Raw genomic sequence first — 26,053 nt, 5'->3', positions numbered from 1 at the left:
CTAACAGACCAAAACACACCCAAAATCAAGTGTGTGGCTCTATTCTATTCACCAGTCTAAAATATTATATATATATATATATATATATATATATATATATATATATATATATTCCCTCCTATATTTTCCCCTGGTTTGGGGTCTCTTCTGATTTAGTTAGAGTATATTTTTCCAGGGTAGTTGCTACCTTTTTAAGTATTTTTTTCTCTCATTCATCTATTCTTATCTGGATAAAATGACAAGGTGGAAAAACTCATCACAAAAAAAAGAACAAGAGGCAGTACCAACAGCTAGGGACCTGATCAATACAGATATTAGTAATATGTCAGAACTAGAGTTCAGAATGATGGTTATGAAGGTGCTAGCTGGGCTCAGAAAAAGCATGGAAGGTATAAAATCCCTTTCTGGAGAAATAAAAGAACTAAAATATAACCAAGTTGAAATCAAAAAAGCTATTAATGATGTGCAATCAAAAATGGAGGCTCTTACTGCTAGGATAAATGCAGCAGAAGAGAGAATTAGTGATATAGAAGACCAAATGAGGGAGAATAAAGAAGCTGAGCAAAAAACAGACAAACAACTAGAGGGGAGAATTCAAGAGATAAGTGATACCATAAGAAAAAAAAAGTATTAGAATTATCAGGATCCCAGAAGAAGAAAGAGAGAGTGGGGCAGAAGGTATATTGGAGCAAATTACAATAGAGGATCTCTCTAATCTGACAAAGGGAACAAGCCTCAAAATCCAGGAGGCACAGAGAACCCCCCTCAAAAATTGATAAAAATAGGTCCACACCCTGTCATCTAATAGTAAAACTTACAAGTCTTAGTGACAAAGAGAAAATCCTGAAAGCAGCTCAGGACAAGAGGTCTGTATCACACAATGGTAGAAATATTAGATTGGCAGCAGACCTATCCACAGAGACCTGGCAGGACAGAAAGGACTGGCATGATATATTCAAAGCACTAAACAAGAAAAATATGCAGCCAGGAATACTATATCCAGCTAGGCTGTCACTGAAAACAGAAGGAGAGATAAAAATCTTCCAGAACAAACAAAAATTGAAAGAATTTGCAAACACCAAACGATCCCTATGGGAAATATTGAAAGGGTCCTCTAAGCAAAGAGAGAGCCTAAAAGTAACAGACCAGAGACAATATACAGTAACAGTCACCTTACAGGCAATAAAATGGCACTAAATTCCCATCTTTCAATAGTTACCCTGAATGTAAATAGGCTAAATGCCCCAATCAAAAGACACAGGGTATCAGAAAAGATTAAAAAAAAAAAAAAAAAAAAACATCTATATGCCGTCTACAAGAAACTCATTTTAGACCCAAAGACACCTCCAGATTTAAAGTGAGGGGGTGGAAAACAATGTACCATGTCAATGGACATCAAAAGAAAACTGAGGTGGCAATCCTTATATCAGATAAATTAGATTTTAAGCCAAAGACTGTAATAAGAGATGGAGAAGGACACTATATCATACTTAAAGGGTCTGTCCAACAAGAAGATATAACAGTTTTAAATATCTATGCCCCTAACATTGGAGCAGCCAATTATATAAACTAATTAATAACAAAACCAAAGAAACACAGCAACAATAATACAATAATAGTAGGGGACTTTAACACCCCCCTCACTGAAATGGACAGATCATCTAAGCAAAAGATCAACAAGGAAATAAAGGCTTTAAAGATTTTATTTATTTATTTATTTATTTATTTATTTGACACAGAGAGAGAGATAGAGAGAGCACAATCAGGGGGAGAGGCAGAAAGAGAGAAAGAAGCAGGATCCCTGCAAAGCAGGGGAAGCCTGACCTGGTACTTTATACCAGGACTTCTGGATCATGGCCTGAGTCTAAGGCAGTGGCTTAACCAACTGAGCCACCCAGGAGCCCAGAAATAAAGGCTTTAAATGACACACTGGACCAGATGGACATCACAGATATATGTAGAATATTCTATCCCAAAACAAAAGAATACTGCTCTACTACACATTCTACTCTACACTACTATATACTACATACATATAAATATATATATATATATATATATATATATATATATATATATGTGTGTGTGTGTGTGTGTGTGTGTGTGTATATATATATATACACATTTTACTGTACCACTATACATTCTACTCTAGTGCACATGGAACATTCTCCAGAAAAGATTACATCCTGGGTCACAAATCAGGTCTCAACTGGTACCAAAAGATTGGATCATTCTCTGCATATTTTCAGACCACAATGCTCTGAAACTAGAACTCAATCACAAGAGGAAAGTTGGAAAGAAATCAAATACATGGAGGCTAAAGAGCATCCTACAAAGAATGAATGGGTCAATGAAGAAATTAAAGAAATTTTTTAAAAATTCATGGAAACAAATGAAAATGAAAACACAACTGTTCAAAATCTTTGGGACACAGCAAAGGTGGTCCTGAGAGGAAAGTATATAGCAATACAACCCTTTCTCAAGAAACAAGAAAGAGGGCGCCTAGGTGGCTCAGTTGGTTGGGCAACAGCCTTCGGCTCAGGTCCTGATTCTGGAGTGTAGGGATCGAGTCCCACATCGGGCTCCCTGCTTGGCAGGGAGTCTGCTTCTCCCCTCTCATGCTCATTCTTTCTCTCAATCTCTCTCTCTCTCTGTCTGTCTGTCTCTCTCAAATAAATAAATAAAATCTTAAAAAAAAAAAAAGAAAGAAAAAAGAAAGTTCTCAAGTACACAACCTAACCCTACACCTAAAGGAGCTGGAGAAAGAACAGCACAGAAAGCCTAAACCCAGCAGGAGAAGAGAAATAATAAAAATCAGAGCAGAAACCAATAAAATAGAAACCAAAAGAACAGTAGAACAAATCAACGAACCTAGGAACTGGTTCTTTGAAAAAATTAATAAGACTGATAAACGCCTGGCCAGATTTATCAAAAAGAAAAGAGAAAGGACCCAAATTAATAAAATCATTAATGAAAGAGGAGAGATCACAACCAACACCAAAGAAATAAAAACAATTATAAGAACATATTATGAGCAACTATACACCAGCAAATTTGACAGTCTGGAAGAAATGGATGCATTCCTAGAAACATATAAACTACCAAAACTGAACCAGGAAGAAATAGAAAACCTGAACAGACCCATGACCATTAAGGAGATTGAAGCAGTCATCAAAAATTTTCCAACAAACAAGAGCCCAGGGCCAGATGGCTTCCCAGGGGAATTCTACCAAACATTTAAAGAGAATTAATACTTATTCTCCTGAAACTATTCCAAAAAATAGAAATGGAATGAAAACTTCCAAACTCATTTTATGAGACCAGCATTATTACCTTGGAATAAAACCAGAGGAAGACCCCATCAAAAAGGAGAATTACAGACCAATATCCTTGATGAACATGGATATAAAAATTCTCACCAAAATACTAGCCAAGAGGATCCAACAGTACATTAAAAGGGTTATTCACCATGACCAAATGAGATTTATTCCTGGGATGCAAGGTTCATTCAACATCTGCAAATCAATCAATGTGATACAATACATTAATAAAAGAAAGAAAAAGAACCATATGGTATTCTCAATAAATGTGGAAAAAGCATTTGAGAAAGTACAGCATTCTTTCTTGATCAAAACTCTTCACAGTGTAGGGATAGAGTGCATATACCTCAATATCATCAAAGTCATCTATGAGAAAACCACAGTGAATATGAATTTCAATGGGGAAAAACTGAAAGCTACTCCCCTAAGGTCAGGAACATGGCAGGGATGTCCACTATCACCACTGCTATTCAACACACTACTAGAAGTCCTATCCTCAGCAATCATACAAGAAAAAGAAATAAAGGGCATCTGAACTGGCAAAGAAGAAGTCAAAATCTCACTCTTTGCAGATGATATGATACTTTATATGGAAAACCCAAACTGCTAGAACTCATACAGGAATTCAGTAAAGTGTCAGGGTATAAAATCAATGCACAGAAATCAGTTGCATTTCTATACACCAACAGCAAGACAGAAGAAAGAGAAATTAAGGAGTCGATCCCATTTACAATTGCACCCAAAACCATAAGATACCTAGTAATAAATCTAACCAAAGAGGCAAAGAATCTGTGCTCAGAAAACTATAAAGTACTCATGAAAGAAATTGAGGAAGACACAAAGAAATGGAAAAACGTTCCATGCTCGTGGATTGGAAGAACAAATATTGTGAAAATGCCTATGCTACCTAAAGCAATCTACACATTTAATGCAATCCTTATCAAAATACCATCAATTTTTTTCAAAGAAATGGAATAAACAATCCTAAAATTTATACAGAACCAGAAAAGACCCCGAATAGCCAGAGGAATGTTGAAAAAGAAAACCAAAGTTGACAGCATCACAATTCCAGACTTCAAGCTCTATTACAAAGCTGTCATCATTGAGACAGTATGGTACTGGCACAAAAACAGACACATAGATAAATCAAACAGAATAAAGAGCCCAGAAATGGACCCTCAGCCCTAGGGTAACTAATCTTCGACAAACCAGGAAAGAATGTCACGTCCAATGGAAAAAAGACAGTCTTTTCAGCAAATGGTAGTGGGAAAATTGGACAGCCACATGCAGAAGAATGAAACTGGACCGTTTCCTTACACCACACACAAAAATAGACTCAAAATGAATGAAAGACCTCAATGTGAGACAGGAATCCATCAAAATCCTTAAGGAGAACACAGGCAGCAACCTCTTCGACCTCAGCCGCAGCAACTTCTTCCTAGAAACATCACCAAAGGCAAGGGAAGCAAGGGCAAAAATGAACTGTTGGGACTTCATCAAGATAAAAAGGTTTTGCACAGCAAAGGAAACAGTCAACAAAACCAAAAGACAACTGACAAATAGGAGAAGATAATCACAAATGACATATCAGATAAAGGGCTAGTATCCAAAATCTATAAAGAACTTATCAAACTCAACACCCAAAGAACAAATAATCCAATTAAGAAATGGGCAGAAGACATGAACAGACATTTTTGCAAAGAAGACATTCAGATGGCCAACAGACACATGAAAAAGTGCTCAACATCAGGGAACGACAAATCAAAACCACAGTGAGATATCATCTCACTCACAAGTCAGGAAACGACAGATGTTGGCGAGGATGCAGAGAAAAGGAACTTTCCTATGCTGTTGATGGAAATGCAATCTGGTGCAGCCACTCTGGAAAACAGTATGGAGGTTTTTCAAAAAGTTGAAAATAGAGCTACCCTATGACCCAGCAATCGCACTACCAGGTATTTACCCTAAAGTTACAAATGTAGTGATCCAAAGGGGCACATGCACCCAAATGTTTATAGCAGCAATGTCCACAATAGCCAAACTATGGAAAGAACGTGGATGTCCATCAACAGAAGAATGGATAAAGAAGATGTGGTATATATACACAATGGAATACTATGCAGCCATCAAAAGAAATGAAATCTTGCCATGTGCGATGACATGGATGGAACTAGAGGGTATCATGCTGAGCGAAGTAAGTCAATCAGAGAAAGACAATTATCATATCATCTCTCTGATATGAAGAATCTGAGAGGGCGGAAGTTCGTGGGGGGTAGGGAGGGAAAAAATGAAACAAGATGGGATCGGGAGGGAGACAAACCATAAGAGACTCTTAATCTCAGGAAACAAGCTAAGGGTTGCTGGGGGGTGAGGGGGGTAGGGATGTGGTGGCTGTGTTATGGACATTGGGAAAGTATGTGCTATGGTGCGTGCTACGAATTGTGTAAGACTGATGATTCACAGATCTATACCCCTGGGGCAAATAATACATTATATGTTAACTTTATTAAAAAACGAAAAAATAAAGTAAAAGTGGCTCAAAATAATCACCTTAGAAGTCTCTGCGCTTCGAATTTTTTTCAGTATTTTTGAGGACTTGAGCTAGATAGTATGGTCCCTATGTGGTGAGACCAGCAGGACACTGAGGAAGATGCGTCTTACCATACAAGCAAGCAAGGTCTCACCTGAGCAGCCAGGCGGAGTACTTTTCAGTTCCCAAGGGACAGTCCACCACTTGGGGGAAATATGTATTCCACAGATCCGAAGTTGGAACTGAAAAGCCCTAAGAGGACCCTCCCTCAGCCTTGACCATCAGAGGACTAATGGGCAGGCACACAGAGAGCACTAGTGGGAGCCCGATACACAGAGGCCAGTTGGAAACTGGACACTGGGAACAAGACATGTTGTCAAAGTGCCCACAAAGTCTCCCCAGGACCATGAGGGAGGTGTCTTGGAGGAGATGTAAAGATGACCAATACTCAGCCTGTCCCCTCTCAGAAAAGAGACAAAACAACAGGTGCAGTGTGGTGGGGACTCTAACACAGGTCTGAGGCCAGAGCTACACAGAAGCTTAGATCCACAGAGAAGCCCAGAGACGTGTCCTGCAGGAGGCAACACCTGAGCTAGGACTTAAAGGATGGATGGATTTCCCCAGACCAGGAACAACGGAGTTTGCTTTCCAAGAAGAGGGAAGGATGGGGCAAATTCAGGGAGAGCACGAGCATAGTTAGCAGGAGCTGACCTCATGTGGCTGGAGTGTCAGGCACAGAGCAGGGGAAGTATAAGGGCAGGCGAGTCTGGAAAGGACTAAGGACCTTGTGTCCTGGAGGCAAAGAGGCCATCTCTCCCTTTAGGGCCTGGGCCCGCTCTGGTCCATCAGCTGATGCAGCATGGGCAAGCGAGTGGCAGAAAGGGCCTAACATCAGACCTCCTTCTCCCCAGCCCTGCAGAGAACAGACCCTAGAAAAATCAGCCAGGCTCTATGGCTGCCTCTGAAGATTTGGTCAGGCTGGGGACATGGCACCCAAGAGGGTGGTACTGGGAAGCAGAGCAGGGATTCCCCCAAAGCCCTGGTGAGCAGCGGCCACCCCGGGATGTCCAGAGAAGCCCTGAGATGCCCACCAGCAGGGATTCCAGCTCCAGAGGGCACAAGACAAGGTCTCTAATTGTAACTCAGAGTAGGGCCCCCACCCCAAGTGTTGAGTTGAGCCAAGAGGACAAGGTGGAAGATGTAAAGAACACAGGCCCTTAGGACCACCTCCGGGGTACCAGATCCACGCCTGCTCATAGTAGGAGAGATTCAAGGAGTGCCAGAAACCCTGGGCCGCTTGCTCACCCCTCGTGCCTCAAGTCTGGAAGACACAACTCCCTAAAGTCAAGCACAGGGACCCTTTTGATGTTAAGGATTTTACTGCTAATCACTACCCAAATCCAAATATGTTCCTTTAGAAATAGCTCGGTGCCTGCTCTGGGAGAGCCACTGTGCTTGGTGCTGGAGGAAACAGACAGGGACACAGTGTAGCACAGAGGCCATAAGCCCCCCAGATCTGGCAGTTCAGGGTCAGGGGTGGGGAGGATAGGGAGAGCAGAGGATGCTGGAGTAGCACAGGGGCGCCCCCAGCTCCAGGGAGGGGGTGATCCAAGCGTTTCTTACAAGAATCACCTGAGGACCAGCAGGAACTCACCAAAGGGCCCCCTAGACAAAGGAGAAGCTACACAAGTCTGCAGGAGAGAGAAGGTTCTCAAAATCCCAGACTCTTGCAAAGGTCTCCTAGTCACTGTCCCTAGAGCAATGGCAGCAGTGTGCCCAAGAGTTAAGCCAGCAGGTGGAGGCTTGGCCCCATGGGTCCACACTCCCACGCCAGTCTGAAGCTGCTGATGTCTGGCAAGTGACTTCAGCCTCTTGGGCTTTGGTTTCAGGCAGTGGGAATAACACTCACCACTAAGGACACACTGGGTGAGTATCAGTCACTCTTATGTGTTCATGAAATGTGAGAGCTGCCCCTGTCTGGGCTGAGCGGGGGCAAGAATCCAGGTAAGGACAGGTGCAAGGCCAAGCTTGCACCTAGACCCTGCGCAGTGGCTGCGTTCCCAGGCAAGGCACCATCAGGGCCCCACTCAGCTCCTGGACCTTCAGGTGAGAGGTGGAGGTAGGGGGAAGCAGCCTGGTCCCGAGCTGTCATCAGGTCCTATCCCAGTCCCTGACCACACTCCAGCTCCAAGCCCTGCTGCCTGCCTTCCTGCCCAGATCATTTTCGTTGCCCACCGCAGCCTCTTCCAGCCCCAACCCCACCCCTCTGGCCCTCAGCTCAGGACCACAAATCCCCAACACATGGGAGCCCGGCTCTGCAGGAGAGGAGGTGACTTCACCCTCACCTTTGCCTTTCCCTCCACCAAAGTCCTTGTGGCTCTGGGAGCCCCGGTGACAGGGGAAACCAGAGAATGGGTCTGGGGCAGTGTGCAGTTGCCGCAGAGGTGTGTCGAGCAGACATGAGGACTGGCATGGGGGAGAACTTGGTGACGGGGGAGGGTGCAAGGGGAGAGGAGAGCCCTGGGAAGTTGCCTTCCTTCCGCTTCTGCCAATCATGGGAGGCCTTCCCCAGCCCCTGCCTGTCCAGCCGAAGGGTCTCTGTCCCTGAGAGGAGGGCAGTGTTTGTATTCATCCATCCGTCCATCCATCCATCCGTCCGTCCATCCGTCCATCCGTCCATCCATCCATCCATTCATCCATCCGTCCGTCCATCCATCCATCCGTCCATCCATCCGTCCGTCCATCCATCCGTCCGTCCATCCGTCCATCCATCCATCCATTCATCCATCCGTCCGTCCATCCATCCATCCGTCCATCCATCCGTCCGTCCATCCGTCCATCCGTCCATCCATCCGTCCATCCATCCATCCATCCATCCGTCCGTCCATCCATCCATCCGTCCGTCCACCCGTCCGTCTGTCCATCCGTCCATCAGTCCATCCATCCATCTGTCCGTCCACCCACCCATCCATCCATCCATCCACCCATCTGTCCATCCATCTGTCTGTCCATCCATCCATTCAGGAAACACAGCACATCCCAGTGCGAGGTACTGTTCTAGGCCCCACAGAATGGGCGTGGGGCCCATGCTGCTCCCTATCTACCGCTTCAGGCCAGGAGAGGAACAGCCTAGTGTGCAGAGGGCTGCACGGTGGTCCCTGTGCCTCCTTCTTGTCTCCCTTTCTGGGCTCCAGGAATGATTCCCCTAAGGCACCCTTTTACCAGGCTCCCAGGCTACTGGCTTCTGATGGCCCTTCATCTCCCTTCCGAAGCATATATACTGATGGTTTCTACTAAATTAAATAAATAAATAAATAAAATAACAAATTAGATGAGATGGACATTAAAAGAGTGGACAAAAAAAAAAAAAAGAGTGGGCGAAGCAGAGGGCAAGGGTGGTCCCCGGAGGGCCGTAGCCTGCCATTAGGCTGTACTTGCAGCTAGAAGACAGGAGCTAGAGCTGCACCCACCCCTCTCCCACACACCTGAGAACGCTCAGGCCTCAGGGATGCAACAAGGACCCCGTAAGGTGCAGCCAGTCTGAACCCAGGGCCCTACAGGTGGTCATGGCCGCCTTCTGCTTTGGGCAGACCCTGCCCAAAAACTTGACCTTCGGGGCTGCAGGTACAGCTGTAGTTTATAGCATTACTCTTGTGCGTCGGGCAGACCATGATCCGGGCCTGGCAGGAGGAAGGGGCTGTCACCCGGCCTGGAGCGGGGAGGGGCAGAGCAGGCTAGGAACGGGAGTGGGGGGTGTCTCCCTGCGAGGCTCCGAGACTGTGGTGCACTCCCAGTCACAGCAGCCCTGCCTGCCTTTCAGGACCCACACGGCCCAGGTTTGAGCCTGCGTCCTGCGGCCAGTGTCAGCCCCAGTGTGTTGCCCGGAGGGTCACCGTCACTCCTCCCGTGCGGTCTGAAGTTGTGCGGTCACCCGGCAGCGATGTGAGCACCCGCCAGTCACTGCCCACGCTGAGTCTTCATCTTCCCGCTTGGAATAATTACTCCTACCCCTGAGGGCTAAATGTCACATGGACTGAGCACCTAGCTGCACCTGGACTGGTAGAATGATCCAGTAAATATTGTCCTCCACCCACCCTTGAACCTCAGCTGCTGGCAGCCGGCGGGGACCTCCGAGTCCCCATGGGGCATCTGAGCCACCCTTGCAGCAACCCCGTACAGGTTGAGCAGACTGACCCCCCGGGACATCCATGTGCTTTCATCGCAGACAAGCACCAAAGTCCACATGCGGCTGGTGGCCAACTGCGGGGGCTGGCATGGTGCTCCCTCCCCACCAGGCGCCCACCAGCACCAGCCCTGACTCACTGGGATGGCCCCAGCCCCTCTCCCAGGCTCCCCCAGCTTCCACCCCTGCACTGGGGCAGAGTGGTGTGAACCGTAGCTGAGCTCCTGGATGAGGATACACTAAGGCCAAGGGCAGGCGGTAACAAGGATGGAGCCAACATCTGAGCACAGGCCCTTGGCCCAGCTCACATGGACCCGGTGTGCCAGGGGCACTGAGCTGTCTGTACATCACTTCTCAGCGGCAGCCTCAGGGTCACCTCTGCTTGGGTCTGTCTCTGTCCCACCCCCACGATCCCCCATCCCCCACCCCCTACATCGCTTACATCAACCCACCCGGAAGTCCCGTGTGTGACCACCGGAGTGATGAGCATGTGTGGCAGATCCCAGGAGGGGAGCCAGGGCCCTGGGGCAGAGTCACCGGGACAGAAGGAGATTCTCTCCCTGCTCTCCTCCCTGCTCTGGGCACAGCAAGAATCCTCCGCGCTGCTCAGAGACTGGGGTCTCTGCTCCCATCACCCACCCCACCCCAGCCACGGGCATGGAGAACAGCCACATTGGATTTTAAAGCCAATTCACAAACCCACTGCCAGGGGTCAGGAGTTGTAGGGGTTAAGTAGGAAACCGCCGTCAGCTCCAGAGGCCTGCTGCACCACTGTTGCCTATAAACAGAGCCAGCCACTGCCCCTCGGCTCCTCCTGCTGGCCAGCAGGTGCCTGCCATGGTCACGGCCAACCGGGGCTCCAGGAGGCTGTGTCCTCGCAAGCCCAGCAGCACACGAGATAAAGAGAGTGTGTGTGTGTGTGTGTGCGCGCGTGCACGCACACAACCCTTCCCTGGCCCTGGGATGTACATTGTGACTGGCTCCCCCACTAATGGCAATGAGCCACTCAAAAAATTCCACCCCCTCTAGGCAGCAAGTCTGTGGCCAAGATCACAGGTGCTCAGGAGACTACCGTGACCGGGGTGGGGCCCGTCTGCAGCCAGACACCTGGGGAGCTCTGGCTGGGGCTAGAAAAGCAGTGCCCAGAACTGGGGTGCTGTGGGGGCCCAACTATACTGCGTCCGCCTGAGTGTGGGTTAAGGTCAAGATAAGACTAAGTCAGGTGGTTGGGGATGTGAGTCAGAAGGAACCAATACAGCACCGGGTCAGGGTCAGTGTGGGCTGGGCCCACGAAGTGTGTAAGGCAACAGGCCAGCATAGGGCCGCGTTAGCAGTCAGCAGGGCCAGCCCTGGGGGCCAGGATGCCACCCAGCAAAACACGACCATGAGGGGCTGAACCCAGGCCTGGCATGGCACTAGGATGACCTCTCTATTCAAAACAATCCAGGTGGTTCTTGGCTATCCTGAATCCAGGGCCACAGGAAGCAGGGCCCCCAAGATGCAGGAATCCCCGGAGGTGACTCACATCAGCCCCCAGGGAACACCCTCTGTGCACGTTCCAGACAGCCCCTGCAGGCCCTGTGCACCCAGAGCCCCCGAGACCCCAGTGCGCATGCACACACGAGTGCGAATGTGAACACGGGATACAGCGTGTGCCAAAGGGCCCCCCTGCCCCCCTCAGCACTGCACGACTCTCCTCAGGATAATTATTTATTATTCATGGTCATCAGCATCTTCATTAATTATTCATATGATCCTTAATTATTATCCTTAACAATAAGAGCAGTAAATAGCAGAAAAGTCCTTGAGGTGCCTAAGGCCCAGGGCCGGGTGCCTCCGGGCAGTTAGACCAGCTAATGCCCCCAGGGCAGTGGGGAGACCACAGACCCCCATCCACTGCCCGGCCCTGTCCCCTGCCCCTGCCCCTTCCCCTCCCGTGGGGGCCCAGGGGACTGCAGGCGGAGATGGTCCCGAGGGCTGGGGGAGGGGCCGTGCCTTCGCCTTCTTCTCCCCTTTCTTGGCCAGGGCCTCCCGGGCAGGGCCTCTGAGGGGAGGGGCCCAGGCAGTGCGCTGAACCCTGGGTGAGCCACGTGTCCACACCGGGCAGCCCCACTAACTGCCCGGGTCTGAGCCATGTCTGTGCAGGGGCTGGGAGGTGAGGGCCCCCAGCTGGCCCGGCAGGGAGAGGCGTCGAGGGGGACCATCTTGGGGGAGCTCTGGGGCCCCCGGGGGGAGCTCCTCGAACGCCATGAACTGGGAAACCTGCAGAGAACACAGCATGAGCAGAGGAGGGAGACCGCGGATGAGGCAGAGAGGACCAGGCGAATTCAGGGACAGAGGACGGGAGGACAGAGAGGGTGGGAGGGGCAGGGAGAAGGGCCAAGGCACACAGGCCGGCACCTGGAGCGTGAAGGGGAGGTGCCAAGGCTGCAAGCAGAGAAATGCATTCTCCGCGGGCAAGAGCCCAGCTGTGCAGCTGGGAGCCCATGGAGCCATCCGTGACCCAGGGGGGCACTCCAGGCTGCAGCCACTCCCTTCCCCGGGGAACACAGCAGATGACTCCAAACCCAACCCAGAATACGGGGCCCTGAGTTGGGACAAAAAGAAATGAGGCTCCTTCCTCCCATCTAGAAAGAACTCGGGGACCTAGAAACAGAGGCAGGCTGGCGGCCAGGCCTCGGAAGGCCAGGGAGAGTGCCAGGGCAGGCGGGAGGGGTTTGCGGATGCTGATGAGTGTGCCGGGAGATCTCCGCGGGGGAGGCCGTGAAGGGAGACTGGCACGTTTGCTGACGTGGGCCCTGGTGTCTGCAAACAGGAGCAGGCAGCATATGGGAGGGGGAGCAGATGCCAGAGGAAGTGGGGAGCAGATCCCAGGCGACCTCTAGGAGCCAGAAGAGCCTCCTTCTTGGGGCCCAGGCACAGCTGTGTTGTCAGAAGACTGGGAACACACATGTCCACTCAGGAGAGGACAAAGGGCAACAGAGGCCCACTCCGGCAGAAGAGAGGAGATGCGGGCCAGAAGTGCTACCCTGGGGCTTAGCCAAAGCCCTCCAGACAGCCCTGCCAGGCAGCCAACGTGACAGCCACTGGTTGGCCACAGAGCCAGAACTGAGCAGCGCCCGTCACGGCAGGGAGCTCGGACCGTGTGGGCACGCAGCCCCATCACAGGGCGTCTGGTCCACCCAGCCCCCTCCTCGGGAGACCCCTCATGGCCATGACACAGACACCTTGAGTGGATCTGGTCATTCAGGTGACTCCTCTCAGCCTGCTGGTCTCCTCTGCACCACTTTTGGGGGGCTTCGGCTTGGGGGGCTCTCCTGCCTTGCCCTGTGCCCACGGCTCCGAGGAAGCCTGCCTTCAAGAGCGCCATTGGGGACGAGGGCAGAAATGGGGGCGGAAGCCGCGGCCCAGGGCAGAGCCAGAGCCAGCAGAGCGGGTTTGGGGTGGAACTGGGGCGGAAGGCGAGGCCGGGGTGCCCTGGGCAGGGGCAGGGCCTTGGAACTTACCTGAGAAAGCGAGTCCAGGGTGAGGGTAGGGACGGGGCTCACAGGCAGCAGGGAGGAGGCGGAGGTGGGACCGGGCCCGGGGGTGGTCACAGCACTGTAGGCAGGTGGGACCAGAGTCATCTGTCTCTGTAACAGCTGCAGGACAGTGGCCATGTCTGCGCTCAGCCTGGTCTCCAGCCTGGGGCAAGAAGGAGGAGGTGCTCTGGCTCTCGGGGGTGGGGAGACCCTGACGGCTGGGACTCCGGGACCGCCCTATGGACCAGCCGGGGGGGGGGGGGGGGGGGGCAGCCCAGCCTCCCTCCTCGCTCTAGGGGTGTGGCCTGGGTCTCGGCACCCAACGGAAGGAGAAGGTCAAGGCGGTGCACACACAGAAAGGCCCACACAGCACACACCCTCCCTTCGCCGCGTCACACTGCGGGGACCCCCCGGTCACACCCAGCCCACCCAGCCCACCCCTCCACACCAGGAGCCAGCCTCACCTGTGGAGCTGCCTCTGAAGGGCATCCAGCCTGCTCTCCACGTCGCCCCGGGACCTCCGGCAGGGGCTGGAGAGGGGGATGTTCAGGAGGCTGGGGGTCGGGGCAGGGCAGCGAGGCAGTTCCTGGTACTGGCGGCCCCGGCTGTCCCCCCAGAAGCTGAAGATGTTGGACACTCCTGAGAAGGCCCCTGGAGCCAGAGAACTGGGTTGAGCTCGGTCAGCTGCCACGCCCCGCCCACCCGAGATGGCCCTTACCCTACCTGACAGCGGGTTACAAGTGTCACTGCTCTTCTCACCGTCCTCCGTCAGGGGCTCCCCACCCGGCGGCTCTCCGGGGGGCCTGGGGCTGGAGAAGGGCACCAGGCGGAGGGGGCTGGAGCTGCGGCCTGGGCCCTCATCCTCACTGCTCTCAGGGCTGGAGGGGCCACTGGATGGGCTCTCCCCCCACGGCCCCCCTGGCCGGACCCGGCTACTCGGCCCTGCCCCCGCCCGGCCCGGCCCCAAGGCGGACACCTCCCCTGGCTGTTCCGGGTCTGTGGGAAACAGAGAACAGGCCTCAAAGAAGGAAGGAGGCACGAAGGGGTGGGGGGGGAGGGGAGGGGAGGGGACCACGCAGGACTGGCAGAGGGCTGTGCTAGGACGCCCTGGTTTGTCCCTGGCTGTTTCTTCTGCCCTTTTCCCCACCTCAAGAGGACTGAGAGCTCCCGGAAGCGGGACCAGGTCGCCTCCGACCACTGACTGCCCAAACACAGGCAGTGGCACTTATGGGCCCGGCTCTCGGAGATCCCCGTCTCTGGCCCCTCATCCCCCTCTGCACTGTGTCCTCCCCCCAACATCAGTTCAAGGCAGCGCCAGCAACCTGAGGCTCAAAGCAGCTGAGGCCAGCACTCCCCCGCCCGGGGCTTCCCGGAGAAGGTGCCAGTTCAAATGGACATTAGAGAACGGACAGCGTTTGGGCAGCTGGGGTGAGAGTGGGGAACACTGAAGTTAGGGGTGCAAAAGTCTGCAAGGCCAGGTGCAGTGGACACTGACCAACGGACTCCATGCTCCGCCCCCCTCCCTCCTCACCTGGACCCCGCCCACCGCTCCCCGCCCCCGCCCCGCCCCCGCCTCACCCTTGTCGGTGCGCCTGCGGAAGGACAGCTTGCGCTTGCGCTGTCTGTTGAAGCCGCCCTCCAGCTCCCCGCTGCCAGGAGACCCGGGGATCATGTTGGTCTGGAACCAAAAGCAGTGTCAGTGCCCTTCTGCACCCACCTGCCTTGCCCGGGTCAGCCCACACCCCCTCATTAACATAGCAAGTGAGGCCCGGAGCTCCTGGCACAGATGTCACTTCTGCCCTAGAAGGAAAGCTCAGTGACACTGGGACACCATCTGACAGGTGGGGAAAGAAGCCGGAAGAGGTCACGCAGTTGGGGGCGGCCACCAGGGTGCAGCCTGCTCAGGGCAGCCCACTCACGTCCCGCAGGTTGAAGGTGATCTCCAGGCTGGACCAGAAGTGGTCAGAGAACTCAGGGTACATGTCCAGCACCTCCAGCAGGTCATCCCGGTGGATCTTGTGCAGGTCGCAGTAGGTGAGGGCCCGCACATCGCCATTGGACTTGCCAGGCCGAGCGTACAGGTTTAAAGGCTCTCCAAAGATGTCATTCTTCCCTGGAGGCCACCAAGAGTGGGGGTTCAGCCCCTGGGCAGCATCACAACCAAAAGGCACCTGTCTTCCCAGTCTTCCTATCCCGGACTGGGGGCTGAGGGCCTCCCCTCAGTCTGAGCACCCACCCACCAGCCCCTGCCCCCACAGCCAGGGAAGCGTCCACCAGCCACATCTTCCCGCCTGCGTCCAAAGGCGGGACTTGTGAGGCACGAGGGGAGGCGGGGAGAGGGTGTGCTTCTCCTTGCCTTCCGGTACTGCAAGCAGCCAGTGGGACCAGCCTGGAAAGCCCACTCTGACCTCGGTCCTGGCCTCCTTGGGTTCTAAGCCCACTTGTATCTTGTATCCACCCTCCAAACCCCACGTCCTAAACCCCCTCCTGGCCAATCACTGTGCCCTCGGTGTTCTTCAAGCTTAGATCCTAACACAGTGGGGAAACAAGACCAACATTTTGTGTATAGCACAGCGCAGCTGACCACAACACCCAGCAGGTAACCCCAGAATGTGTCACACGTGGCGGCACATTGTGAGGTGAAACGTTGGTTTTAGTTATGTCTGGGATGTCTGCAGAGTGAGTACAGGTGTTCGTGCTGAACTGAGAAATAGACATGGAGTATGGCCCATAGCGATGCCTCTGCCCTAAGGCGCAGCTGTCCAGGGCCAAGGGAAGGACAGGCGGAGGGCAGAAGTCCCCGCCGGGCACCCCCGCCCTGTGTACAGATGGGACAGAAGGTTAGGAAGAGAAGGGAAGAGGGGCAAGTCTCCCTTCGCTTTGGAGATGGTGAGCACTGGGCTGGGCGGTGCCACATGAGGCTGCGGGAAACTCAGTAATTTTCCTTAGTAAAGTCGGATGCTTAACCTCCCTCCACTGCCCACGGAGGAGTAACCGGTTTGGTCCTGCCTTCAAAGGCAGCAAGAGTGTTGAGGGGGAACAGAATCCAAGAACCCCCCAAGTTCAGCAGCCCCACCCCATGCGGGGCTGCTCTTCCCTCTCCCCCTTGGAGGGCCTAGGCTTTGACGAATTAAAGGAACTCAAGGTCCCTGCAGGCAGGCCTGGGTCCACAGCCCCAACAACTGTCCCCTTGAGGAGTTCAGACCTCTTCAGGCCTCAGCAGGCCCTTCCCGCCCAGCACCGGGTCCCCCCAACACCCGCACCCAGCCCCGTACCCAGGATGGCCACGACGACGTCCCCCCGGAGGATCTCAATGGAGCCCCGGGAGATGAAGTAGAGCGCGGTGAGCAGGTCCCCGGCGTGCACCAGCGTGTCCCCTGGTGGTGCGTGTGTCGTCTTGAACTTCATGGCCAGGGCCCTCAGGCAGCCCTTGGTGGCCCCTCGGAAAGGTTTGCAGTGCTGGAGCAGCGAGCGGTTCAGATGCAGACAGATGTCCGCCTGCAGGCACTCGGGGAAGCCTTTCAGCACCTGGGGGCGGGGGCCGGGCTCAGCACCCTAGCTTCGGGCGCCCAGCCCAAGACCCTGGGAGGAGCACCAGAGGGTCCATCCCTTCTAGCCAAGTGCCCATGGGGATGACCCGCCCTGCTGCTCTCAGCCTCCATTTTTTTGGGTAAAATGTCGAGACCCATCCCTGCCTGGGACTGTTGGAAGGTTTCAAAGCCTCGCCTCTGTGCAAGGGCCTGCTCTGGCCTGCCCTGCGGCGAGAGAGCTCTGGCAAGCGAGCTCCATCATCGGAAGGAGGAGAACTTCTCTCCCAGGGGCCCTCACAGTGCTAACTGGGACCCCCGAACGGCAGAGTGTGCTGCTGACAAGGGTGCTCCGGCCCCGAGAGAAGTCCCACTGCGGCCTTGCTCCCTCCGGCCCGCCACCTCCAGCCCTCCTCGGAGTCCGGGGCCTCACCGCGTTCATATCGATGCCGTTGGTATAGGACCAGGCGTGCTGGAAATACTCCTCCAGCCGCTGGCGCAGGGGGTTGGGGATCTGGTGGAAGCGGATGAACTCCCGCACGCGGAGCATCTGCGTGTGGTAGCGGGCGGTGCCTGAGTACAGCCTCTGGATGATGGCAGACACGTTGCCAAAGATGCTGGCGTACATGAGGGCTGGGGGCGGGGCGGGGGGGGGCGGGCGTCAGCGCAAGGGACCCCGCCCGCCCCTGCCCCGGGTCAGGGACACACGCAGTCACAGCTCCGCCTGAGCACACAAAAGAGCTGCACAAACACAGAAGCCCAGGTCCACGCGCCCTGGGGCTCTGCCTCGTGCCCCAAACATGCCCCAAACTTGCCCCAATGGTCATCCCTGCTGCCTTCATGTCCCAGGGCCCCCTCTAGCCCATGTGGCATCTCCCTCTCCTCCATCACAGGCTCCTCCCGGACTAGGCACCACATAATACCCCCCCCACCTGCCGCTGTCCCGTCGCCCACCCTCAGGGACACACTCACAGCCAATGAGCATGACACAGATAGAGAAGATCTTCTCGGAGTTGGTGTTGGGGGACACGTTGCCGAAGCCCACGCTGGTGAGGCTGCTGAAGGTGAAGTAGAGGGCCGTGACGTACTTGTCCTTGATGGACGGGCCACCCAGGCCGCTGCTGTTGTAGGGTTTGCCGATCTGGTCCCCCAAGTTGTGCAGCCAGCCGATGCGGGAGTCCATGTGGGGCTGCTCCATGTTGCCGATGGCGTACCAGATGCAGGCCAGCCAGTGCGCGATGAGCGCGAAGGTGCACATCAGCAGGAAGAGCACGGCCGCCCCGTACTCCGAGTAGCGGTCCAGCTTCCTCGCCACGCGCACCAGCCGCAGCAGCCGCGCCGTCTTCAGCAGCCCGATCAGCTGCGGGGGCGGGGGCGGGGCGGGGGGAGACCTTCAGTGTGGGGGCAAAGGAGGAGTCGGGGGGCGCTGCAGCCCTGGGGTCACTAGAGAAAGATCCCCAAACACTTCCTCCCAGAACCTTCTAATAACCGAAACACCCCCCATTCCCTAAGCCCGGCACAGGGTCCCATTAATCCTTGCACCAGCCCTGTGATGACACGGCTCATGGGGTCCCCCTGCTGAGAAGGGGACTCTGAAGGGTCCCACAGCCACCCTGAGGCACCTGGCCAGAACTGCCCCCGGTTCCCAGGCCACTTCTGTGTGATTTGAACATGGCGGCCGCTTTGGACAGACAGACAGAAGAAGGCAGCCCCTCTGGATCTGGTGAGTGGCTCCCATGGAAAGGGGTGGTGGCCACGGCTTAGCTGGGGCACCTACCGTGGCCCCCGTTCTCTCACTGCCTCCCCGTGCCCCTCCACCTCCTCTCCCCCTCCCGCTGCCCTCCCAGCCTCTGCCTCCCCGCCAACCGACCTCCTCAGAGCCGGAGCCAAAGATAAGCAGGTCAAAGGGGATGGCGGCCACCATGTCGATGAGGAACCAGCCCTTGAAGTAGTGGACGGCGATGCGTCCGGGGTGGCTGACCACCTCCTCGTTGGCATTGACGTAGGTGGTGCGGAAGTTGATGAGGATGTCCACGATGAACATGATGTCCACGATGAAGTCCACCACGGCCAGGGGCTGGCAGGCATAGCCACAGTCGGGGGCCTGGGGGCCCTCCTCCGTCTCCTTCAGCAGGAAGGCAGCCGAGTAGGGTGTGAAGACGGCCGTGTAGATGACCAGCAGCAGGATGAGCCAGTCCCACACGGCCTTGAAGGGGCTGTAGTGCAGGATGGTCCAGCGGTGGATCCGCGGCGCCTGCAGCTTGTACTCGGGCAGCACGTCAGCGCCCAGGGACAGGACCTGGACGGGCAGGGAGGGCAGAGGGGACGGAGTGACATACCCCTGGAGGCTAGGGCCGGGGATCTCCACAGTAGGAGTGGACGTCATCTCTGCTGGGGCCTCCAGAGAAGAGACCAAGCCAGCAAGAGACTTCCTCCAGACCGAGGAAGGGAGACACCAGCAAGCATTGGTCAGGAGGCCAGTCCCTCAGCCAAGTGGCTGTGGCCCCTGCCCACCTGGGGGCTCGGGCGCTACTCCTCCCCGACGCAGCTCACTTTGCAGCTCACGGGCCTACTGTCTGGTCACCTGAGCTCAGGACACCAGGCAGTCATACCCAGACCTACGGCTCTCCCCACCCCACCCACCCCATCCCAATGACACACCCATCCCCCTGGTTATAACTCCCGGAGAGGACCCTGCCCAACCCCCACCCCAAACACCACACACACACATACACACACACACACACACACACCACTCACAAGCACCATGATCCCAGCATAGAAAATGCTCCAAGCGCTAAGATTCCAAACCTGGGTGACAACCCTAGGAGGCATAACTTCAACACATAAGATGGTGGTGGGCACTGCTACTCCTGGGGGCCCAGGGAGTGAGAGGCTAAAGGTCCCTTTGCTGCTGGCCCAAAGGTACCAGCCACCCAGACTCAGGCCCCTTGGCTTCCCTGGAGGAGAGACCAAGGCACAGACCCCTGCCACCCCCACCCCCACCAAGCCCCTCTCCCCAGACCCAGGGCCGCCCTCAAGCTCTGCCCTCCTACATTCCTACAAAGGCCCACAGAAGCCCTAAGCCAGCCATAGACGTCCCTACATGAACACAGCCAGCGAACGTTCCCAAGTGTCCTACCCAGCTCTGCACAGGCTCAATAGTCAGGCGGAGGCAGGCCTGCCATCCCCACCACATGCCAGCAGCCGTGCCCTTCTCTTCCCAAGCAAAAACTAGGAAGAACCGAGGCCAGCTTTCCCACACTAGGCCAGGAGCCTGGCTGTCCCCTACTGTCTCCCCCTGCCCCCCGGAATCCTCCCCCACAGACATCTGACTCAACCCCCGACTCCGTCCCTAGGTCCTCCAGGCCTGGCACTGTCATCCCCAGGACACCCAGCCCAAGGCCTCACCCACACTGTTGAGAAGCAAGGTTGCTGGCCTCACTCCAGGAAGTACTGTGAGCCCAGGCCCCACATCCTCGCACCTCTGGGCCAGAAGAGTCAGGGTGGGTAGAACCCCCAAAGATGCCCATTCACACCCAAGCCAGGGATCCCCTGGACCCACCATCCCCTGGTGGACTGTTCGGAGAGCATCTCCTTAGAAGAAGTAACTGGAAGATAACACGGGCTATGGTTGGGGATTTGGCCACCCTGCGGGAGGCAAGGCAGGTCAGAGATATCTGATGACTGGGGAAGCAGCTGCAGTCGGGGGAGGGGAGGGAGCATGGGGGCTTCCAGGCCCCCACTTCTCCCTGCCTTCAGCCCAAGCTACTTGCTCCTTAAGGCAGAGAGCGAGAGCCAATGGCTTTTCAGGGGTCAAGTGAGGACTAAAGAAAGAACCAGCCAGGGCCCCCAAGGACAAGGAGGGCAGAAGGTAGCTGCCCCTGGACGGGGCTCCTCCCCAAGCCTGAGAAGCCAAGCCCCCTGGGGACTGTGTTGGACCACACCCCTGGCACCACCCTGGCACGACCCTGCCCCTCCCCAAGTCTGCACCAACAAGACCAGCACAACGCCCCTGCTCAAATGCACACTCAGGGGACACACCTGGGACTCAAGACCTGGATCCACAGACCCCCTCCAACAGGGGCCAGGCTGTGCTCGGCAACCACCAGTTCACCGCATGGCCTTGGCCCAGATTTGCAACCCCTACCCTGACTTCTGGTCCCACAGAATACTGAAGCTTATTTCAGCCAAATCCTGGGTCGTCACCCGTGGGTAGGATTCTCCACCACCACCCCCCATACACATACCTATTCCCTGGCTGGGAGGCGTGCAACACAGCCACCCGCCCCTGGGAAGAGGTGACCCAGGTGGCTGAGCTCAGCCTGCCCTCACCACCATCCGGTGGCCCCTGATTCCACGCACTCCTCAGCCTCAGCCTCCAAATCGGGACCCCTGAACCAGCCCAAGCCTCTCTCCCTACCGCCCCGTGTCCAAGCCAGCCCCTGGTGGGGAGCTTTAGGGACCCGGAACTTTTCTGGCGGCCTCTCTCCGGCCCCCCGTGCTTCTCTCCTCCCCGTTCACCCACCGTCACCCTCTCTGGGCACGCATTTCATTCCTGTTCTCCCTCTCTTTTTGTATTTGGAGCCAGGACTGTGCGCCACAGAAGCCATGGAAGAAAGGAAGCCCCGGCAAGAAAAACACTGTCCACCCAGGCCCAGCAGGCCTGGATGAGAGCGAGCAGGGCCCAGCAGTGGGATGAGCAGAGCTGCGGACCCCACGGCTCCCCAGACTGACCTGCTTCTCAGAAGCCCTCTCCCAGCCCAGCCCAGGAGCCAGAGCCCTCCAGGCCGCACCCAACTTGCCAGTGCCTGTCTGGGTACCCCAGCCCAGGGAGGGAAGGGGGAAGTGGCTGAGGGTAGGGGGGGGTCACCTACCTCCTGGGCCACCAGGCTGGAGATGCGCACGGCCCGCCTCACCCGGCCCTTCTGGGCCCTGGGCTGCAGAGCCCCTGTCCTGCTCGCCTTCCCTGCTGGGGCCGCCATGGAGGACTTGGCTCCCCCCAGCCTGCCTGCCCTGGAGCCCAAGAGCCCCGCCAGTGCCTCACCTGCACCCCAGCAGCAGTCCCAGCCCAGGCTGCGCCCCAGAGGTTGGCGGCCTGGCTTCCAGGACAGCCTCTGGCATGAAGCCAGGGTCGCTGGGGCTGGGCCCCAGGGCCAGGGTCACCCTGGCAGTGAGTGTGGACAACAGCCCTCCTGGCTCGGGCTGCCCATGGCCCCCCAGTGCGGGCCCCGCTGCCAGGGTGCCGCTCTCTGCCCGCCGCCAGCCCAGCAGCAGCGCCGCGGTCGGAACCTCGGCTCCTCGGCCGGCCCCTCCTCCCAGGTCCCCACCCCCACCCTGCCACACTGGGCTCCCCCGCCCCGCCTTGTGCTGGCCAGCGGCCCCCTCCCCCGCAGCCCGATCAGGGCTCCTGCTGCAGCCGCTCCCGCAGCCCATGCCCCTCCCCCTCCCCCGGCAGCCAGGCCTGTCACCGCAGATTAATGGTCTCCCCGACACCCCCGCCCCGCCGGTCCAGTGCCCAGCCAGCCAGAGTCAGACAGACACCCAGAGATGGAGAGACCGCCTGGTGACAGGCAAAGCCAGGAACGCACACGCATGCTACCGCCCAGGACCACGCCAAGACCACACCACGAAAGGCACACGCTGCAGGCCCGGGAGTGGGGCACACACCCGGGGCTCCAGGTGGGAAGAGGGACAGAGGCAGGAGGGGAAGCGCGGTAGGCAGCCAGACAGGGGGCCTGGGGTGAGGGGAAACATTCTGGAATCAAGGCCAAGGGGCTGGAGACCTGGCAGGAGCCCAGTGAGCCAGAGGCAGCGGGAGCAGGGCCAGGAGGAGGGCCAAGGAGGCTGGCAGCGACCACAGGAGTGAAAGGGGGCCGCTCCCTCACTCAGGCCAGCTCAGGGTGTGGCCGTGCAAGGAGCAGGAGGGAGCCACAGAGACTGAGGCTCAGGAGGTGTGGGACAGCAGCCCCCGCGGTCCCGGGCTCCTCCACCACTGCAGGGATGCCCAATCCTGACCCACGCCCAAGGCCAGGACATCAAGAATGAGTGGGAATGGACTGGCGGTGCAAGCGAGCCTGCTGCCGGGAGGGGACAGGAGACCAGCCTGGTGGTGGTACCGGGCAACACCTCCAAAGGCGGGCAGTCTTCTCTGGATCGGGATTTGGGGACCTGGTCCCTCTGTGTCTGTGCACCCCCAATCATACACTCCCCTCCCGACATGTCCCCATGGTTTAGGGACAGGCCGGGTACCTCCCAGCCATTCTGGCGCTAGCACAGGACCCCCACCCTCCACCTAGCTTATCACATTGGCCTAGAAGAATCAGGGACCATAGTCTTGACCTCCATGGCCCCTTCTAATCTGAAATCTTCATAGGTCTGCCTCTACCCTACCCCACGCTTCCTTCACCACGCCCTGTGAGCAGACCCCATCACACCCCCCGGGGGACTGCCTTCTCTGGCCCACCCCGCCTCCCCTGCCCGGTCCTCCCAGTGCCCCATCAACCTGTTCTCGGTATCTGGTCTGGCCCAAGTTCCCTTCCCGACCTCTGCTCCCCTGCGGTCCCCCTTTCTCAAGACCTTTTGGACTTGTTCTCTCTTACCTCAGCTCTGAAACCCTCTCCCCCCCTCCAGCCAATGGGTCTGCCCACCCTCCAGAGGCCATTAGTGACCAGACAGACCGGACCCCCCCGTCACCCCACTTTGACCACAGCCCACTCCCACCCCTATAAGCTCCTCCAAGGTGAGAGGAAAGTCAGGGAGCCAAGTGCCTACCTGCGTGACCTTCTCGGTGACGTTGTGGGTCCGCTCCTTTATCTTGGGGGCTATGATCTCCCGGTCACTGGTGGGCGAAGCCAGGAAAGGGTCCCCCTTGAGGTCCACAAAGTTGAGGGTGATTTGGGGAATCTTGCTAATGGTGCGGTAGCGCACAAGGTCGGAATCAGACGTGGAGTTAAGCAGGCCTCCGCGCAGGGGGTGCATGGCCCCTGGAGTGGAGGGGAAAATCGGGTCAGGGGGTGCGGGGGCGCACCGCCAGAGGGTGGAGGGGAAAGCCAAGTCTGGGGAACAGGCTGAGGTGGAGACCAGGCCCTGTGTGAACTAGGCCACGGGACACCATGAGTCAATGAGGCCAACTCAGGAGACAGGCGGAAGGAGGAGAGGGAGGAAGAAGATCCTCCATAGGGTCTGACCCACAGCACCGGGTGCCGGCCAGAGGGCCCGGGGGGACCAGGACCCGGAGGCCTCTCCGGCCCTTCACACGTGCCCCACCGCCATCCCCACTCCGGGCCACCCTGGGCCAGCCGCTCCACCAGCCAGCAAAGACTGTGAGTGGAAGAATGTAACGGGATGAATGGACATTTAATGGAGTAAAAGGCCACTTAATGGGATTAAGTAAGTGCTTAATGGGATTTCCATCTCCCGGCCTGTGTGGCTGGGGCTGAGAGGGGGAAGCTGGGGGCCCAACAGGGCAGGCCCCGCCGGTGGGGAAGCGGCGGGGCAGTTTCCCCCACAGGGCTCCCGGGCCCTCACCGGTGCTGGCGTGGCGCGGTGGCGGGGGCAGCCCTGCGCGCATAGCTTCGATGTCATCGGCCGACGAGGCGCGGCGCACGCTGGCGCAGCTCTCCCGGGAGCGCGTCCGGGGCAGGCTGCAGCTGGAGCCCGACGCGTCGGGGTTGAGGCTGTGAGCCCGGGGAGACGGGTGCGGCTCGGGCGCACCGGCCGGCGGGGAGCCGGGGCCCACCAGCGCACGCCGCTCCTCTGCCGGCCCCAGCCCCGCCACGTGGTTGTCCATGGCCGGCACCTCGTCCAGGGCCAGTGACTCGCGGCTAGGCGCCGCCGCCGGTGTCAAGTCCACGTCCACCACCACAGCCCCTGGGGCGCCCGTACTGCCCGCCCCGCCCTGCCGCGCGGAGGAGTCCCGAGCGGTCAAGGCCAGCAGCGCAGGGAGCTTCAGGCGGAAGGTCTTGGCTCGGCCTGCGGAGAGAGGAGAGGCATGTGACCACCATCAGGAGAGCAGCCCACAGCAGGGAAGCCTGGGAGCTGGGCCCCAGCCACCGACCAACGGGAGGGAGGTGGAGGGGTTGGGGAGGGAGCCCTGGCAGCCGGCACCCCTTCACCCCAATTCTGGTTGTACTGAACCCAAGTCTCAAAGGACCTCCAGAATACAATCTTATCTGAGACTCTGACAATAATTAACTACCATTTCTTGAACTTCGCAGGTCATGGTGGGCTCAACATAAACTATGCTCAGCTCTTACAACCGGGCAGGTGGGTGTCTTATCCCCAGTTTAGACTCAAGTTGTGAGATGTGCTAGAGGTCACCCGGTAAAGGGCCCGGCCTGCATTTGCATGGAGGATTAACGTCATGGCCTTCAGGCCAGACCCCAATGTAGGAGCTTGAGAAACCGAGAGCTGGAACCTTTTGCCAAGACTCTGAGGGGAAATTAAAATTAAACCCAAAAAGGACATCATGGAGGAAGGGGGAGCTTTTGTGTTAGAGGAGAATGAGACAGGGCCTCCATGACTCTAGCCAGGGTGTGTGTTCCCTTCAAATCCTCTTCCCTTCCTAAAGCCAAGGCCAGAGCAGGGAGCAGGTCAGTCCAGGAGCAAGGACTGGGGGACAGAAGCAACACAGGGAGCAGGAGCGGAGTCCCAGAGAGACAGAGTGTTCTGAGCAGGGGAGCCACTCTGAGGTGGCCAGAGCCATGTGGGGAGGCTGAATCCCCCATTCCTGGGGCTCAATACAGGACCAGTCCAGGAACCCAAGCGGGTGGGGGAGCAGCTAGGAAACCAGGTAGAGTCCTGTCCCAAGGACCTGAGAATCTAGGCTCAATCCGTCACCCCACTCATCTGTCCATCCCAAGCCAGACGGGACTGGGCCATATCCCTGGTGTTCTCTCCCCAGCCTCTGAAAGGAGTACCCCCCAGTACCCCTTCCTGCAGAGCACTGGCCTTGGGGAGCCTCAAGG

General features: G+C 56.5%; 1 protein-coding gene across 3 annotated transcripts in view; it reads right to left on the bottom strand.

The window, feature by feature from the left end:
* Positions 1-11,732: 11,732 nt before the first annotated feature.
* The window catches only part of KCNH2 (potassium voltage-gated channel subfamily H member 2), a 31,645-nt gene continuing 17,324 nt past the window's right edge, over positions 11,733-26,053 (bottom strand). For 2 of the 3 annotated variants that reach the window (XM_082693509.1, XM_082693510.1), the window contains 12 exons: positions 24,615-25,058; positions 23,859-24,070; positions 18,955-19,383; positions 18,057-18,444; positions 17,518-17,717; positions 16,833-17,085; positions 15,477-15,670; positions 15,136-15,235; positions 14,281-14,553; positions 14,022-14,208; positions 13,543-13,720; positions 11,733-12,298 (listed from right to left, as the gene is read on the bottom strand). In XM_082693509.1, the coding sequence (XP_082549635.1) occupies positions 12,149-12,298; positions 13,543-13,720; positions 14,022-14,208; positions 14,281-14,553; positions 15,136-15,235; positions 15,477-15,670; positions 16,833-17,085; positions 17,518-17,717; positions 18,057-18,444; positions 18,955-19,383; positions 23,859-24,070; positions 24,615-25,058 (3,008 nt within the window). In that variant the 3' untranslated portion in view covers positions 11,733-12,148. Of the gene's footprint in view, positions 12,299-13,542; positions 13,721-14,021; positions 14,209-14,280; positions 14,554-15,135; positions 15,236-15,476; positions 15,671-16,832; positions 17,086-17,517; positions 17,718-18,056; positions 18,445-18,954; positions 19,384-21,961; positions 22,364-23,858; positions 24,071-24,614; positions 25,059-26,053 lie in introns of those variants that run through there. The other variant, XM_082693511.1, reaches the window with a different exon arrangement.

Source organism: Mustela nivalis (assembly GCF_964662115.1).
Source record: "Mustela nivalis genome assembly, chromosome: 12".
Lineage (NCBI taxonomy): Eukaryota > Metazoa > Chordata > Mammalia > Carnivora > Mustelidae > Mustela > Mustela nivalis.
The sequence above is the reverse complement of the archived record's forward strand: the minus strand, read 5'-3'. Positions and strand labels throughout refer to the sequence as shown.